Raw genomic sequence first — 17,959 nt, 5'->3', positions numbered from 1 at the left:
TCTGCTTGCCTTCACCAGCCACCTGATCAGGGCTGGGGCCCCGGACTCTGAGTAAATATCTCAAGGCTGCTTCAGCCCCTAGATATGGGGCTCTTGCGCCAGGCTGAGATGACCTTGTGGATTGTGGGGTGTGTGGCAGGGAGCAGTTTGAAAGCACCTCTGAGGCCAGGCACAGCGGCTCACTCCTGTAATCCCAGCACTTTGGGAGGTCGAGGCGGGAGGATCACCTGAGGTCAGGAGTTCAAGACCAGCCTGCCCAACACGGTGAAACCCAGTCTCTGCTAAAAATACAAAAATTAGCTGGGCGTGGTGGTGCACACATGCAATCCCAGCTACTTGGGAGGCTGAGAAAGAGAATCGCTTGAACCCGGTGGAGGTTGCAGTGCGCTGAGATTGTCCCACTACACTCCAGCCTGGGCAACAGAGAGAGACTCTGTCTCAAAACAAACAAACAAACAAAAAGCACCTTTGAAATACTATTGTTCTGAATCTTCAACCCTCATGCCCTTCATCCACCAACTCTAGACAAACACCCTCCAAGGACCCCTCCCAGGCCTGGGACCAGCCCCCATCCAGGGCTCAGATGTCCTCATCACTCCCCTAATTACTATGCGAGAAACAAATGATCGCACCACCTGGTGTGCTTAGAGTCCCCGGTGACCTCAGCCCTCCTCAGATTAGAACCAAACACCTAAGAGTCCCATTAGGCAGGAGATGGAGCTTTACAGAGTTAGGACACATCCTCAGCTCGGCCAACATGGTGAAACCCCATCTCTACGAAAACCAGTAAAAATCAGCCGGGTGTGGTGGTACACGCCTGTAGTCCCAGCTACTCAGGAGGCTGAGGCATGAGAATTGCTTGAACCCGGAAGGCGGAGGTTGCAGTGAGCCGGGTTCCAGCCTGGGCGACAGAGCCAGACCCTGTCTCAAAAAAAAAAGTAATGGCCAGGCGCAGTGGCTCATGCCTGTAATCCCAGCACTTTGGGAGGCTGAGGTGGGTGGATCACCTGAGGTCGGGAGTTTGAGACCAGCCTGACCAACGTGGAGAAACTCAGTCTCTACTAAAAATACAAAATTAGCCGGGCATAGTGGCGCATGCCTGTAATCCTAGCTACTTGGGAGGCTGAGGCAGGAGAATCACTTGAACCCAGGAGGTGGAGGTTGCAGTGAGCCGAGATCACACCACCGCACTCCAGCCTGGGCAACAAGAGCGAAACTCCGTCTCAAATAATAATAATAATAATTAATTATTTAAAAAAGAGTTAGGACTCATCCTATGGGTCCTGGACCGCCCTAAGGAGGTGGGGGAGGGGCCAGTATAAGACTAGCTGGCCCAGGTGTCATCTCCAGGAGAGCCACTAACCCAGCCACCTGCAGAACTTTCACATAAGCATTTCCCAGCGCCCTGAAGCTCTCGATGACTATCACTACTTTGCACCAGATGAACAAGACATGGCTCCTGCTGTGGACGCACACAGGGAGGGCCGCCTCTATAATACTACACAGTAGCCTCTGAGAAATGCTTCGAGAACGTTCGATCAAAGAGATTAGTTTTAACTCAGAAAATCTGGGAAGGCTTGAGGAGGCAGCAGTTATACAAGGCCTTAAAAGGCCTATAGCTGGCCAGGTGCAGTGACTCAAGCCTGTAATCCCAGCTGGGAGGCCGAGACGGGTGGATCACGAGGTCAGGAGATCGAGACCATCCTGGCTAACACGATGAAACCCCGTCTCTACTAAAAATACAAAAAAATTAGCTGGGCGTGGTGGCGGGCACCTGTAGTCCCAGCTACTCAGGAGGCTGAGGCAGGAGAATGGCCTGAACCCGGGAGGCGGAGCTTGTAGTGAGCCGAGATCTGGCCACTATACTCCAGCCTGGGCGACAGAGCGAGACTCCATCTCAAAAAAACAAACAAACAAACAAACAAAAAAACAAAAACAAAAAAGCTTATAGCCGAGGCCAGGCATGGTGGCGCACACCTGTAGTTCCATCTGCTCAGGGGGCTGAGGCGGGAGGATCACTTGAGTCAAGGAGTTCCAGACCAGCCTGAAACTGTCCCCTTGCTATGCCTAGAACATAGCAAGACCCTATCTCTACAAAACAGAAAAAAATTAGCCAGACATGATGGTACACATCTGTGGTCCCAAGATATTCGGGAGGCTGAGGCAGGAAGATTGCTTGGGCCCGGGAGGAAGAGGTTGCAGTGAGCCATGATTGTGCCACTGTACTCCAGCCTGGGGTGACGCAGTGAAACCCTGTCTCAGAAAAAATAAAATAAAAGCCATATACCTGAGATGGGAGGGTTGCTTGAGGCCAGGAGCTGGAGACCAGCTTGAGCAAGGTAGCAAGACCCTTCTCTAAAAAAAATTTTGTTGGGCCAGGTGTGGTGGCTCATGCCTGTAATCTCAGCACTTTGAGCTCAAGAGTTCGAGACCAGCCTGGGCAACATAGCCAAGACCCTGGTTCTATTTAAAAAAAAATTTTTTTTTTTGAGATGGAGTCTCGCTCTGTTACAGAAGCTGGAATGCAGTGGCAAGATCTTGGCTCACTGCAACCTCCATCTCCCAAGTTCACAGGATTCTCCTGCCTTACCCTCCCAAGTAGCTGGAACTTACAGGGCCGTGCCACCAGGCCTGGCAATTTTTTTTTTTTTGAAACGGAGTCTGTCTCCATTCCCGAGGCTGGCGTGCAGTGGCGCAATTTCAGCCCACTGCAACCTCCGCCTCCTGAGTTCAAGCGATTCTCCTGCCACAGCCTCCCGAGTAGCTGAGATTACAGGCACCTGCCACCATGCCCAGCTAATTTATGTATTTTTAGTAGAGACGGGGTTTCGCCATGTTGGCCAGGGTGGTCTTGAACTCCTGGCCTCAGGTGATCCACCCGCCTCAGCCTCCCAAAGTGCTGGGATTACAGGCGTGAGCCACCACGCCCAGCCTAAAAAAAAATTTTTAACCATGATTCTGAAAGAAAGAAAAAAAAAAGTTAAAATTAGTCTGCGCCTGTAGTCCCAGATTCTCGGGAGGAAAAGGCGGGAGGATCGTTTGAGCCCAGGAGGTCGAGGCTGCAGTGAGCTACGGTCGTGTCACTGCACTCCGGCCTGGGCGAGGGTAAGACCCCCCACCAAAAAAAAAGTATAGGACTCGGGCAACTGGCTATCTGGAAGACAGACAGCACCCCAGCAGGAGGAGGTGGGGTATGGAGAAGACCTTGAAAGGCAGGGTGCCCGATAGGGGAGTATGAGAACGGAGAGTACGGGCGGAAAAGCAGGCGGGATCAGAGTGGGAGAGGCTCCCCCAAATGTAAAGGGGACAGAGGGGCTTGGGGGAGAGCTCTAGAGTGCCCCCGAGCTCCTTCTAGATCGACGACTCCAGAATGGATGGGTGCCTGTGCTCCGCCCAGCCTGCCCCGGCCCCCAGCAGTGGAGCACGGCGCCACCACACTGGCGCTCCGCCGCCCAGAGCCACACTGGCGCCACTCGCCCCCGCCGGCGGCACAGAAACGATGGCAGCCACCCAGGTCAGTGAGCGACGACAGGTGCGGGGCGGGAACCGAGGCCCAAGCTGCAGCACAGAACCGAGCACGCGCAGAGCGGCGCAGACCGAATTCCCAGACCTTAGGGCGGTAGGGTCCCGACTCCTCGCGCGGATTCTATGCTGGGCGGGGCTTCGCGAGGGGCGGGGCAAACGCCTTGGGTGGCCCTGCCTAGGGCGTGGCCAGGTGCGGCGCTCAGGGCGACCGGCGCAAGGCCTGCGGGGATTACGTAATGGCGTAAGGGGCCGGGATGGAGGCGGGGCCGGACCGTTCTCGGGGATTACGTAAGGAAACGTGACCGAGGGCGGAGAATCCGCGATGGGGGCGGGGAGAGGGCGTGGCTCAAGTCGGAACTGGGCGGGGCTCAAGACGGAACTGGGCGGGGCTCCGAGCGAGAGCGGAAGAAGGAGCGTGGGTAGGCCGTACCTTGCGAGGTGCGAGCCGGACAACGTGCTTGCAAGCATGCTCCGCTGTACCCGAGCCTGGAGGCTCCCCCTTGAGGGGCTCGGCCCGCACACTCCTAGCTTCGCGAGGGTGCCTGTCGCACCCAGCAGCAGCGGCGGCCGAGGAGAGGCCGAGCCGAGGTCAGTCAGGGGCACCGGGCGGGAGGCGCCCTGTCCTCCTTTTCCTGCCGGGCCCCGACGGCCCCATATCCTCCCCGTCGCCTCCCAGGCCTCTCCCCCAAAGCCCTTTCCCCTACCCCTTTCCCCGCCTCCACCGGTTCAGACCCTAACGCGGATCCTTCCCCTGCCAGGCCGCTTCCGCTTTCCTACAGCCTTCTGGACGGGGAGGCAGCCCTCCCGGCCGTCATTTTTCTGCACGGGCTCTTCGGCTGCAAAACTAACTTCAACTCCATCGCCAAGGCCTTCGCCCAGCAGACAGGACGTAGGGTGCGCTTCCGAGTGGGCGGGGCCTGGGAGGAGGCGGGGCTGGGGCGTCCCGCTTCTCGGGGTCCCGCTCCTCACGCTGAGTATGGACCCTGAACGGCAACCCCGTTTGTTCCCTCACGTTGCCGTCTTCATTAATTCATGTTGTAGATCTCAATCGGCGCTGGCCAATGACTAGGCGCCTGCACCCTTTCCATGAAGGGGCCTGCTTGTTTCCTAGGGATGACCTGGAGCTCACCACCTCTTATGGCAGCCCGTTCTTCTGTGCTCCTACTGTTGGAAATTCCTGGAGTCTCGTTCCTGGCATTCTCCGGGATTACCCCCCAGCCTGGCCAGCCCTTCAGAGACGTGGTCACAACCCTGGGGCCTGCTCTTCTCTGGCAGAGTGGCCCCAGGTTCTTCATCTGGGCCTTCTAGGTCTGGAAACTGGGCCCTCCCACCATCTGGGCCCTTCCCCTCTGCAGGGTGTATCCCCAGGCTCTCCACACCCTTGACCTGCTGTCCCTACAAGGCCTTTGGCTGTCTACCCTAGAATGGGGATACCAGCGCAGCTCTGTCTCACCCCACTCCCCAGGTGCTGACGGTGGATGCTCGTAACCACGGTAACAGCCCCCACAGCCCAGACATGAGCTACGAGATCATGAGCCAGGACCTGCAGGACCTCCTGCCCCAGCTGGACCTGGTGCCCTGTGTCGTCGTTGGCCACAGCATGGGAGGGAGGACAGCCATGCTGCTGGCACTACAGAGGGTGAGCCACCCCTGTCTGGGGCCTCCTCCCATTCAGTATATACCCTGAGTGCCCCGCAGGCAACCTGGGACTCAAATGATCCTTGGATGACCACATTCAGGCTCCAGGAGCCGTGCCTGAGACTCACTGTGTCTGCCTAAGACTGGTCCCAATTCTGTTCTCTCCCACAGCCAGAGCTGGTGGAACGTCTGATTGCTGTAGATATCAGCCCAGTGGAAGGCACAGGTTCCTCCCACTTTCCTGCCTATGTGGCAGCCATGAGGACCGTCAACATCCCAGATGGGCTGCCCCGCTCCCATGCCCGGAAACTGGCAGATGAACAGCTCAGTTCTGTCGTCCAGGTGATACACCCAAGCCCCCCGGATGCTATTGTAGACCGGGACCTGTCAAGGGAAGAGTGGTACCCCCAGTCCGCACAAGGAACCCCCCCAACTGCTGCACTTCCACAGAACCTGGCCGTACGGCAGTACCTGCTCACCAACCTGGTAGAGGTAGACGGGCGTCTCGCGTGGAGGTTGAACTTGGATGCCCTGGCCCAGCACCTAGACAAGCTCTTGACTTTCCCACAGAGGCAGGAGTCCTACCTCGGACCAACACTCTTTCTCCTCGGTGGAAACTCCCAATTCGTGCAGTAAGCCAGCTTGGGTAGTGGGAGGGGCATGCTTTACTCGCCCAGGCCCTAGCCTGGGGACCCTACCAGGGAAGGCCTTGGGTGTGGAAGGTGGGTGGCTGAGAGGCCAGAAATACCATTGGGCATGTGGACTTATGCAGCTCTCTCCGTTTCTCCCCACTCTGCTTACACTTGTCTCTTTCACTCCTCCTTATCCCACTTTCACCCATTTTCGACGGCCATCACTGCAATGCACAGTCCCAGCCACCACCCTGAGATTATACGGCTGTTCCCTCGGGCCCAGATACAGACGGTGCCGAACGCTGGCCACTGGATCCACGCTGAACGCCCACAGGACTTCATAGATGCCATCCGAGGCTTCTTGGTCTAAGAGTTGCTGGCAAGAAGGGGGCTGGGCGCAGTGGCTCATGCCTGTAATTCCAGCACTTTGGGAGGCTGAGGTGGGAGGATCACTTGACATCAGGAGTTCGAGAGTAGCCTGGCCAACATGGTGAAACCCCATCTCTACTAAAAGTACAAAAATTAGCCTGACGTGGTGGTGCACGCCTGTAATCCCAGGTACTCAGGAGGCTGAGGCAGGAGAATCACTTGAACCCAGGAGGCGGAGGTTGCAGTGAGCCGAGATCACACCACTGCACTCCAGCCTGGGCAACAGAGCAAGACTCTGTCTCAAAAAAGACAAAACAAAACAAACAGGAGGCACAAAACCCAGGCTTCCAGTCCCTGCAGCCTGCTCCACATTTGGGCACAGAAGGACTCAGACGGGCACTGAGTGGGCACGAGGTTTTACAGGAGTGGTCAGACCTCAGGCTTTAATGAATAAAGACATTACTCTCCAAGTCCTGGGCTGAGGTCTGTGTCACCACCAATGTCCCCGACCCAGGAAGAATCTGGACCGGGGGGTCCTGGCAGCTCCAGGGTCCATGTGGTGTCCCCGAGTACCCTCAGTCTCTCTCTGCAGCTGATGCTGGACCTGCTGCCATACCAGCTGCTGCACGTCCTCCTGTGGACAGGAGAGCAGGTTCAAGGCTGAGCCTGTGCCCTCTTCCCCACACCTCCCAGGCCCTGACGGCATTCCGCCTACCTCCCAGGCCTCCAGCTCCCGCCTCAGCCTCAGTTTCTCCTCCAGGATCTCCAGCAGCTGGGCCTCCATGGTGCGTAGCCTGGCTTCGCACCTCTGCAGCTCTGCCTCCACTGCCTGCTTCCTGTGGGTGGCAAAGAGAGTAGCTGAGGCTCGGACCCTGTGGGTCTGGTTATGGGGTCCTGGGGGTGGACAAGTGTGGCCACAGCCCCGGCCTCAGTGACAGGGCGGCTGCTTGTGTGGCTTTCTTTCCAGAATGCCTGACTAGCCCCCCGCTCCTCCATTAGCAGGACAAGGCCCTGCAGGGGAGCCCCAAATCCCCTCCTGGCCCCCAAAAGCAGCTTCCCCTTACTTGGCAATGGCTTCATCCCGCTCCTGGAGGACTTGGTCCAGGGAAGGTTCTGTCCTGGTGTCCCCCAGTGCTCCAGCCGCCTGGTACTCTGGGCTGTGTCGCAGGGTGACAGAGGAGGAGGCGGCGACCAAGGCTTGTCTGGAAGAGGTGTCCCACTCTGGGCCCTCCCGCCTTGGCCTCGGCTTTGATGCTGCTGTCAGGTGGGGAGGGGGCTGAGGTGCTGTGTACCTGCCCCTGCTTCTGCCCCAGTCTTGTGGACCTATGGAAAGGAAAAGGAGGTGGCTGCTGTGGCCACTGCCTGCCTCAGTGCAAGCAGTGTGGGCAGGGTATTTGGACCCCCAAGGAGCAAAGAATTCTCACCCAGTCATCAGGGAAGGACGAGGCAGCTGTGTTCAGAACACCCTCAAGGGCCGGGACTCAGGGTGGCCTGGTGACTGGGACTCTTGGCAGTCGGGTGGGGCAAGCGAAAGACATGGCCCTTTGCCCTCCCTTCCCAGCAAGGCACTCCCTGGCAGGCCCCACCCCCATCAGGCCGAGGAGGAGGCCCTGCTGCACCCTAGAAACCTTCCGCCAGGCCCAGAGCACACTCAGCCCTCTTCCTCCCTTCACCACAAGAGGGTGCTCTAATCTTGTGAAAGGAGGGGCAGAGCCAGGCACGGTGGCTCATGCCTGGCATCCCAGCACTCAGGGAGGCCGAGGCAGGAGGATCTATTGAGCCCAGTTCAAGGCCACAGTGAGCCATAGGATCACACCACTGCACTCCAGCCTAGGCAACAGAGCAAGACCTTGTCTCATACAGAGAGAGTGGGAAGGAGAGGAGGGAAGAAGGCATCATGTCTCCAAAGCTGAGAGACATAAGGTACCTCAGCCCCCATCCTGAAGGGTTAGCTTTGTACCTTGAATGGCTTCATCCACACATATAAATATAACCTTACCCCTGCAGAAAAACAGAAGGAAAAAAGTGTATTCCTGGCAAATTCCTCCTCAGATTTTATTTATTGATTGATTGACCTTTTGAGACAAGAGTCTTGCTCTGTCACCCAGGCAGTGAGCCACCGCGCCCAGCCACATTTTTTGTTGTTGTTGTTGTTGTTGAGATGGACTTTCACTCTGTCACCCAGGCTGGAGTGCGGTGGTGAAATCTGAGCTGGTTGTAACCTCCACCTCCCAGTTCAAACGATTCTTCTGCCTCAGTCTCCCAAGTAGCTGGGACTACAGGTGCCTGCCACCACACCCAGATAATTTTGATTTTTTTTTTTAGGAGAGATGGGGTTTTGCCATGTTGGCCAGGCTGGTCTCAAACTCCTGACCTCATGTGATCTGCCTGCCTCAAACTCCCAAAGTGCTGGGATTACAAGCGTGACCCACATGCCCAGTCCACATTTTTTGTTCTTAGACTCAGTGTGTCACCCAGGCTGGAGTGCAGTGGCACAGTCATAGCTCACTGCAGCCTCAAACTCCTGGGCTCAACGGATCCTCCCTCCTCAGTCTTCCGAGTAGCTGGTACTATAGGCATTCACCACCATGCCCAGCAATTGTTTTTAAAATGTTTTGTAGACATGGGGTCTCTCTATGGTGCCCAGGCTGGTCTTGAACTCCTGACTTCCAGTGTCAGCCTCCCAACGCACCCGGCCCTCCTAACATGCTTGAATACTACCTCTAATATTCCCAGCATTCTGATCCAAGAGCATGGGTAGGTCTGCTGTGCCCTCAGGGGTCTCAGTACCCCCCACCAACCTTGAGGTGACCACCACCTCCACAAGTACCCAGAGTATACCAACAACATATTAATAAATGTGTAAAAAGAAATCTCCATTTCAGCAAAGGACTTTTCAGCAAAGTTACATATTAGGGATTAGTTCCTCAACCCAGCTCCAACCAGTAAATGTCATTGGGTGCGGTGGCTGTAGTCCCAGCTACTCGGGAGGCTGAAGCAGGAGGATCACTGGAGCCCAGGAGTTCCGGGTTGTAGTGCAGTATGCCTGTAGTGCAGGTAACTGTACTTGCACTAAGTTCACCACCAATTTGGTGACCTCCCAGGAGCAGGGGACTAGCAAGTTGCCTAAAGAGAGGTGCACCAGGCTGGGCGCGGTGGCTCAAGCCTGTAATCCCAGCACTTTGGGAGGCTGAGACGGGCAGATCACGAGGTCAGGAGATCAAGACCATCCTGGCTAACACAGTGAAACCCCGTCTCTAATAAAAAATACAAAAACACTAGCCGGGCGAGGTGGCGGGTGCCTGTAGTCCCGGCTACTCAGGAGGCTGAGGCAGGAGAATGGTGTAAACCCGGGAGACGGAGCTTGCAGTGAGCTGAGATCCGGCCACTGCACTCCAGCCTGGGCGACAGAGCAAGACTCTTGTCTCAAAACAAAAACAACAACGAAAACAAATTTAAAACTGCTCTCCAATGTCCAAAAAATTTTAACCTTTAAGGTGAAAAAAAAAAAAAAAAAAAAAAAACCACACCACAAACTGGCCAGGCGCTGTGGCTCAAACCTGTAATCCCAGCACTTTGGGAGGCCACAGTGGGCAGATCACGAGGTCAGGAGTTCAAGACCAGCCTGGCCAACATGGTGAAACCTTGTCTCTACTAAAAGTACAAAAATTAGCTGGGCGTGATGGTGCGCGTCTGTAATCCCAGCTATTCAGTAGGCTGAGGCAGGAGAATCGCTTGAACCCGGGAGGTGGAGGTTGCAGTAAGCCGAGATTGTACTGCACTCCAGTCTGGGTGACACAGCAAGACTGAGTGACAGAGCGAGACTCCGTCTCAGAAAAAAAAAAAAAAAAAAAAAAAACTGGTAAGTTGTGAAACCCTGTACCTAGTTGTCACGTCTTTATTCTTCCTCAATCTAGAACAATTTGCAGCCTTTGAGTTTCATGACCTTGATATTTTAGGAGATTACAGGGAAGTGATTTTGTAGACTGTCCTTCCATTTTGGTTTGTCCACTTCTTCCTGACAATGAGACCACCATGACTGACACATTTTGGACAGAAATACCACAAAACTGATGCTATGTTCTCACTGTAGCCAAATGTCCGTTGGAGCCATCACTTCATTAAGATGTCCGTCACTTCATTAAGATGCTTTTTTTGGCTGGGTGCGGTGGTTCACGCCTGTAATCCCAACACTTTGGGAGGCCGAGGCGGGCAGATGACGAGGTCAGGAGTTCGAGACCAGCCTGGCCAACACGGTAAAACCCCATCTCTACTACAAATTTTTAAAAGTAGCCAAGCATGGTGGCACGCAACTGTAACCCCAGCTACTCAGGTGCCTGAGTGCCTGAGGCAGGAGAATCGCTTGAACCCGAGAGGCGGAGGTTGCAGTGAGCCGAGATGGTGCCACCACTGCACTCAAGGCTGGGCAATAGAGTGAGATTCTGTCTCAAAAAAAAAAAAAAAGCTACAAAAAATTAGTTGGGCATGGTGGCAGGCGCCTGTAATCCCAGCTACTCAAGAGGCCGAGGCAGGAGAATCGCTTGAACCCAGGAGGCGGAGGTTGCAATAAGCCGAGATTGCGCCACTGCACTCCAGCCTGGGCGACAAACAGACTCCAGCTCAAAAAAAAAAAAAAAAAAAAAAAAAAAACAGAAAAAGCAAGACCAAACCATGCCTTTTTTTTTTTTTTTTTTTCTTTTTTTGAGACAGGGTCTCACTCTGTCACCCAGGCTGGAGTGTAGTGGCGCAATCATAGCTCACAGCAGCCTCGACCTCCCAGGCTCAAGCGATCCTCCCTTCTCAGCATCCCAAGTAGCTGGGACTACAGTCATGAGCCACCATGACTGGCTTTTTCCTGTCATTTATTTTGATGCTCAAATTGTCCCAGATTTGATCAGTGGATGCCCCTTGCTGACCTCTTGTCATCTTGACAAACCCCGTCATTCTTTAATCACTTCCTTTCTTTCTGGCTCAACAAGATATTTCAGGCTCATCTTGTTTCTCCCTGTCGTGGCGCTGAGTTTGCCATTTCTTCAAGAATACTTGGTTTCTTTTTAAGGAGGAATAGTATTTAGAAACCAGGATCTCCGTGGTAGGCACATTCAATGCAATTAGGGTCATTCTATACCAGGGTCCACTCTGTGGGCACACATTTATACACACACATAAACATATTTATGTCTGTTTATTTCTTTATCTGTCTACATAAACTGGGGGAAAATAGTTTATTTTAAATTCCGCTTTAAAAGCACAAGTTTCATCCTTGTCTTTTTTTAACCTTTCCATATACATACTACATATATATTATATATATTATATATATTATATATATAAAATATATATATTTTATATATATATATATATTTTAAACAGGGTCTCACTCTGTTTCCCAGGCTGGAGTGCAGTGGTGTAATCATGGCTAACTGCAGCCTCAATCTCCTGGACTCAAGCCATCCTCCCACCTCAGCCTCCTGAGTAGCTGGGACTACAGGCACTCGCCACCATACCCAGTTCATTTTCTTTTCTTTTTTTTTTTTTTTGAGACAGAATCTTACTCTGTCACCCAGGCTGGGGTTCAGTGGTGTAGGGTCCAGCCCTACGGGGCTTAGCAGGTGTTCTCCCCATGTGCAAAGACGAGAGATTGTAAGAAATAAAGACACAAGACAAAGAGATAAAGAGAAAACAGCTGGGCCCAGGGGACCACTACCATGAAAACGCGGAGACCGGTAGTGGCCCCGAACGGCTGGGAGCGTTGATATTTACTGCATACAAGACAAGGGGGGCAGGGTAAGGAGGGTGAATCTTCTAAGTGATTGACAAGGTGAAGCAAGTCACATGATCACAGGACAGGGGGCCCTTCCCTCTTAGGTAGCCGAAGCAGAGAGAGAGAAGGCAGCCTACGTCAGCGTTTTCTTCTATGCGCTTATAAGAAAGATCAAAGACTTGAAGACTTTCACGATTCCTTCTACCGCTATCTACTACAGACTTCAAAGAGGAACCAGGAGTACAGGAGGAACATGAAAGAGGACGAGGAACGTGACCATTGAAGCACAGCGCCATAGGGTGGGGTTTAGGCCTCCGGATGACTGTGGGCAGGCCTGGATAATATCCAGCCTCCCACAAGAAGCTGGTGGAGCAGAGTGTTCCCTGACTCCTCCAAGGAAAGGAGACTCCCTTTCCCGGTCTGCTAAGTAATGGGTATCTTCCCAGACACTGGCATTACCGCTTGACCAAGGAGCCCTCAAGCAACCCTTATGTGGGCGTGACAGAAGGCTCACGTCTTGCCTTCTAGGTCACTTCTCACAATGTCCCTTCAGCACCTGACCCTATACCCACCGTTTATCCCTAGGTTATATTAGTAATTCAATAAAGAGTAATATTAAAAGCTAATGATTAATGATGTTTATAATAATGATTGATAATTGTCCATGATCATCTCTATATCTAATTTGTATTATGACTATTCTTATTCTAACTATTTTCTTTATTATACTGAAACAGTTTGTGCCTTCAGTCTCTTGCCTTGGCACCTAGGTAATCCTCCGCCCACAAGGGGCAAGATCTCAGCTCACTACTACCTCCGCCTCCAGGTTAAAGCGATACTCATGCCTCGGCCTCCTGAGTAACTGAGATTACAGGCACGGACCACCACACCTGGCTAATTTCTGTATTTTTAGTAGAGATGGGGTTTTGCCATGTTGGCCAGGCTGTTTTTGAACTCTCAACCTCAGGTGATCTGCCCACCTCGGCCTCCAAAAGTGTTTTAAAATTACAGGCATGAGCCACCATGCCTGCCCTAATTTTTTTTTTTTTAGAGTCAGGGTCTTGCTATATTGCCCAGGCTGGTCTCAAACTCCTGGGCTCAAGCGATTATCCTGCCTTAGCCTCCCAAAGTGCTGGGATTACAGGTGAAAGTCACTGCACCTGGGTCTCTCTCCTTTTTTTATTTTATTTTATTTATCTTTTTTTTTTTTTTTTTTTTTTTTGAGACAGGGTCTCACTCTGTTGCCCAGGCAGGAGTACAATGACACAATCTCGGCTCACTGCAACATCTGCCTCCCAGGTTCAAGCAATTCTAGTGCCTCAGCCTCCCGAGTAGCTGGGACTACAGGTGGGCACCACCACGCCCGGCTAATTTTTGTATTTTTAGTAGACACAGGGTTTCACCATGTTGCCCAGGTTGGTCACGAACTCCTGAGCTCAGGCGATCTGCTGCCTTGGCCTCCCAAAGTGTTGGGATGACAGGCATGCACCATGGCTCCCAGTCAGACTAGCCCATGTTTCTAAGAGCTTTACAGTCATTCATTCAGCCCACAAATATTTACTGAGTACCTACTGTGTTCAAAGTATGTTTCCAAGTGGCAGACGTAAATCAAGACAAAGTTCCTTGAGCTCATGGACCTCACATTCCAATGAGGGGAAATAGATCGTAAACAGATTAACAAGTATATCAGATGGCAAGAAGTACAGTACTGTGGAGAAGAATTAAGCAGGGAGAGGAAATGAGGAGGGAACAGGCGATTGCTATTTTATTTTATTTTGTTTTGTTTTGTTTTATTTTTGAGACTGAATCTTACTGTGTTTCCCAGGCTGGTGTGCGGTGGTTTGATCTCGGCTCACTGCAACCTCCACCTCCTGGGTTCAAGGGATTCTCCCGCCTCAGCCTCCGAAGTAACTGGGACTACAGGCGCCCACCACCACACCTGGCTAATTTTTTGTATTTTTGGTAGAGACACAGTTTCACCACGTTGGCCAGGCTGGTCTTGAACTCCTGACCTCAAGTGATCCACCCGCCTTGGCCTCCCAAAGTTCTGGGATTACAGGTGTGAGCCACTGCAGCCAGCCCAGTTGCTATTTTACATAATTCTATGGTTACCGTAAGGAGATCACAAATAATCACCTACCATTTAGATGAAAAACAACCAACCTAATCACTCTCATGACTCAGAGTGATATTTTCAATGACAGCATCATTAATAGGCTCAGAAAGTGCTGTGTTCCACAAGTATGAGTTAGCAAAACATTAAAAACAGCAAAATAGGCCGGGTGCGGTGGCTCACGCCTGTCATCCCAGCACTTTGGGAGGCTGAGGCGGGCGGATCACGAGGTCAGGAGATCGAGACCATCCTGGCTAACACGGTGAAACCCCGTCTCTACTAAAAATACAGAAACTTAGCCAGGCATAGTGGCGGGCGCCTGTAATCCCAGCTGCTGGGGTGACTGAGGCAGGAGAATGGTGGGAACCTGGGGGCGGAGCTTGCAGTGAGCCGAGATTGCGCCACTGCACTCCAGCCTGGGCCACAGAGCGAGACTCCGTCTCGAAAAAAAAATAAAAAGAAAAAAGAAAAATAAAAAAGTGCTGTGTTTCCAAGCAAAAGGGAAGATGATGTGTTTGAGGAAACTAGGGAACTTGAAAGAGGCACTAGGGGATGACACATAACAAAGACAATGACCATGGGAGGCAGAAATGCGAATAAAGAGTTTGCATAAACTTTCAGAAACCACAAGAGTGGAAAAGCAATGTTTCTAAATAAAATTATTCTTTAAAATATAAGATTTTAGGCCAGGTGTGGTGGCTCATGCTTGTAATCCCAGCACTTCAGGAGGCCGAGGTGGGCAGATCACTTGAGGTCAGGAGTTTGAGATCTGCCTGACCAACATGGTGAAACTCTGTCTCTACTAAAAATACAAAAATTAGCCGGGCACAGCAGTGCACAGCTGTTATACCAGGTACTCTGGAGGCTGAGGTGAGAGGGTCACTTGAACCCGGGAGGCAGAGGTTGCAGTGAGCCAAGATCGTGCCACTGCACTCCAGCCTGGGAGACAGAGCAAGACTCCATGTCAAAAAAAAAGAAATTAAAATAACGTTGGGCGCAGTGGCTCACGCCTGTAATCCCAGCACTTTGGGAGGCCAAGGCAGGCAGATCACCTGAGGTTGGGAGTTCGAGACCAGTCTGACCAACATGGAGAAACCCCGTCTCTACTAAAAAAATACAAAATTAGGCGTGGTGGCACATGCCTGTACTCTCAGTTACTCAGGAGGCTGAGGCAGGAGAATCGCTTGAACCCAGGAGGCGGAAGTTGCAGTGAGCCGAAATTGTGCCATTGCACTCCAACCTGGGTGACAAGAGCGAGACTTCATCTCAAAATAAATAAATAAATAAATAAACAAAATATGGGATTTTTAAAGTCTAAATTTTAACTATTTAACTAAATACTATAAGGGAGTTGATTATTCATCTGTATCTCTAAAAGTTTAAATTAGAATTTGGGACAAAATTTTTTTAATCTCATTGAGAGAAAGAGGAAAGGAATTTACATTCAGGCATATAGTAAATTTCATCCCAAAGCACTATGCAAATGTCACACACTAAGCACCAGGACTCCTTCCCTGGCCACCCACATCCTGCTCCCACATGATGGCTGAGCCCAGGCCTGGGGTTGAGCCAGGAGATGGTTCCCAGCTAATGGTGAACTGGGATGGGGAGAGAGAGCTACCAGGTGGGCTGGGGGGCTGGGCATGGTGATCAAAACACCAGGGATTGGCAGGGCCTGGCAATTTAAGCACTGCCACCCAAGCCTTATGACTTTGTATGCCTCAATGTCCTCATCTGTGAAATGGAGCTAGTAGAGGGCCTCCCTAACAGAGTCATAGTAAGGGTTAAAGGAGGCAGGTGCCTCACACCGTGGCCAGTGCTTTGTATAAAGCACAGGTTAGGGCACCAAACGCCTTTTGAGAGGCTGAGGCAGGGGGATGGCTTGAGCCCAGGAATTCGAGATAAGCCTGGGCAACATAGCAAGACCCTGTACTTTTATTTTTTTTCCTTCCTTCCTTCCTTCCTTCCTTCCTTCCTTCCTTCTTTCCTTCCTTCCTTCCTACCTTCCTTCCTTCCTTCCTTCTCTCTCTCTCTCTTTCTTTCTTTATTTTCACCCTGCAATTTTTAAAAATTAAATTACAAAAAGAAAAACAAAATGGACCAGGGCCAGCTTCCCAGGAGAGGAGAAAAGGGGAATAAGCCTGCCAGACCCAATAAAGCAACAAGAAGAGAATCTCAACTACACACACACACACAAAAAAAAAAAAACAGACACACACACAGACACGCAAACAGAACACACACACAGACACACACACACAGATACACACAGACACACACACAGACATACACAGATACACACAGACACACACAGACATACACACACACAGATACACACAGACACACACAGATACACAGACACACAGATACACACACACACACACAAAACAGACACACACACAGACACGCAAACAACACACACACACACAGACACACACACAGACATACACAGATACACACAGACACACACAGACATACACACACACAGATACACACAGACATACACAGACACACAGACACACAGATACACACACACACACACACACACACACACACACACACACACAGCCATGCAGCCTGGGTCAGCTGCCCTTCCCATTCCACAGCCCCCACAACCAGGCTCCAGGAACAAGTCTGTTCCTGAATCCTACAAAAGCTTCCTTCTCTTCCTCCTCCGGACCCCAGCAGCCCCTGGGCCTCCTCATCGTTGTCCTGTCACCGTCACTGTGCCTCTCCTACCAGCCCCAGAGCTTCTGGAGGACAGGTGGTGACTGTCTTCATGCCAACCACCCCACACAGGTACAAGGCAAGGCAAGGCAAGGCAATACCGGCCCTGCCCAGCAGGTGGCAGCAGCGCTCAATGTCAGGATTGCAGCGGGCCTGGGCTCATCCCAACCCTTCCAGCCTATGGGATGGAAACACCAAGCTGTGCCCAGGAGCTCTGGGAGTTCCCAAATGCCCAGCCTTTGTCCTGTGCATGCTTTGTTTGTTTGTTTGTTTGCTTGTTTGTTTGTTTGTTTTGAGACGGAGTCTCGCTGTGTCGCCCAGGCTGGGGTGCAGTGGCGTGATTTTGACTTAGTGCAACCTCCACCTCCCGGGTTCAAGCGATTCTCCTGCCTCGGCCCCCCAAGTAGCTGGGAGTACAGGAACCTGCCACCACACCCAGCTTGTTTTGGGGTTTCACCATGTTGGCCAAGCTGATCTTGAACTCCTGACCTCAAGTGATCCGCCCACCTCAGCCTCCCAAAGTGCTGGGATTACAGGTGTGAGCCACTGTGCCCGGCCTGGCCTCACTTCCTTCGAGCGCATTCTCTTTCCTCCTCTACTCCAGGCCTTCTCGCCTCCTTGCTGTTTCTCATTCATGCCAGGCAGGCTCCCTCCTCATGGTTGTTGCACTTGCTCTTCCCTCTGCCCAGAAGTCTCTTCCCCAGATACCTACATGACTCACTCTCTCACGTCCTTCAGAGATTTACTCAAATACCACCTTCTCAGCAAGGACCTCCCTGACCAAATCATCTAGAATTGGAGCTGGGCGCAGCGGCGCTCGCCTGGAGTCTCAACTTCTCACGGGGCTGAGGCAGGTGGATCACTTGAGTGCAGGCATTCAAGACCAACCTGGGAACATATCAAGACCCCATCTCTGCAAAAAATACAAAAATTAACCAGGAGTGGTAGGGTACACCTGTAATCTCAGCTACTCGGGAGGCTGAGGCAAGAGGATCACTTGACCCCAGGAGTTCCAGGCTGCAGTGAGCCATGATCATGCCACTGCACTCCAGACTGGGCAACACAGCAAGACCCTGTCTTAAAAAAAAGAAGAAGAAAAAACTTGAACTGTACCAAAACTGGAATTCCTCCCTCAAACCCAGTAAGTAGTTCCTACTCTGTCTTTCCTTGATCTTCCTTGTAGCGTATCAT

At 52.1% G+C, this 17,959-nt stretch overlaps 1 protein-coding gene and 1 long non-coding RNA gene across 9 annotated transcripts; one reads left to right on the top strand and one right to left on the bottom strand.

The window, feature by feature from the left end:
- The first annotated feature begins 3,020 nt into the window (after window positions 1-3,020).
- On the top strand, window positions 3,021-6,634 carry ABHD11 (abhydrolase domain containing 11). Of its 8 annotated transcripts, XM_077996545.1 has the most exons (7): window positions 3,021-3,105; window positions 3,356-3,619; window positions 4,284-4,419; window positions 4,991-5,164; window positions 5,335-5,505; window positions 5,614-5,795; window positions 6,033-6,634. In XM_077996545.1, the coding sequence occupies exons 2-7, from the start codon at window positions 3,375-3,377 to the stop codon at window positions 6,163-6,165; spliced, it is 1,041 nt and encodes a 346-aa protein (XP_077852671.1). In that variant the 5' UTR covers window positions 3,021-3,105; window positions 3,356-3,374; the 3' UTR covers window positions 6,166-6,634. The 8 variants fall into 8 exon arrangements, with proteins under 8 accessions (XP_077852671.1, XP_028701517.2, XP_077852673.1 ...); XM_028845684.2 differs by lacking the exon at window positions 3,021-3,105 and having other exon boundaries at window positions 3,301-3,619; XM_077996547.1 differs by lacking the exons at window positions 3,021-3,105; window positions 3,356-3,619 and adding an exon at window positions 3,923-4,113 and having other exon boundaries at window positions 4,305-4,419.
- LOC144339735 (uncharacterized) lies at window positions 6,580-7,726 on the bottom strand. Its single transcript, XR_013415109.1, has 4 exons — window positions 7,589-7,726; window positions 7,229-7,487; window positions 6,880-7,000; window positions 6,580-6,798 (listed from the first exon to the last, which is right to left on the bottom strand). It is a non-coding gene; the product is annotated as an uncharacterized LOC144339735 (long non-coding RNA).
- Window positions 7,727-17,959: the final 10,233 nt, after the last annotated feature.

This window comes from Macaca mulatta, chromosome 3, assembly GCF_049350105.2.
Source record: "Macaca mulatta isolate MMU2019108-1 chromosome 3, T2T-MMU8v2.0, whole genome shotgun sequence".
Classification (NCBI taxonomy): domain Eukaryota; kingdom Metazoa; phylum Chordata; class Mammalia; order Primates; family Cercopithecidae; genus Macaca; species Macaca mulatta.
This window is presented reverse-complemented; position numbering and strand designations above follow the sequence as displayed.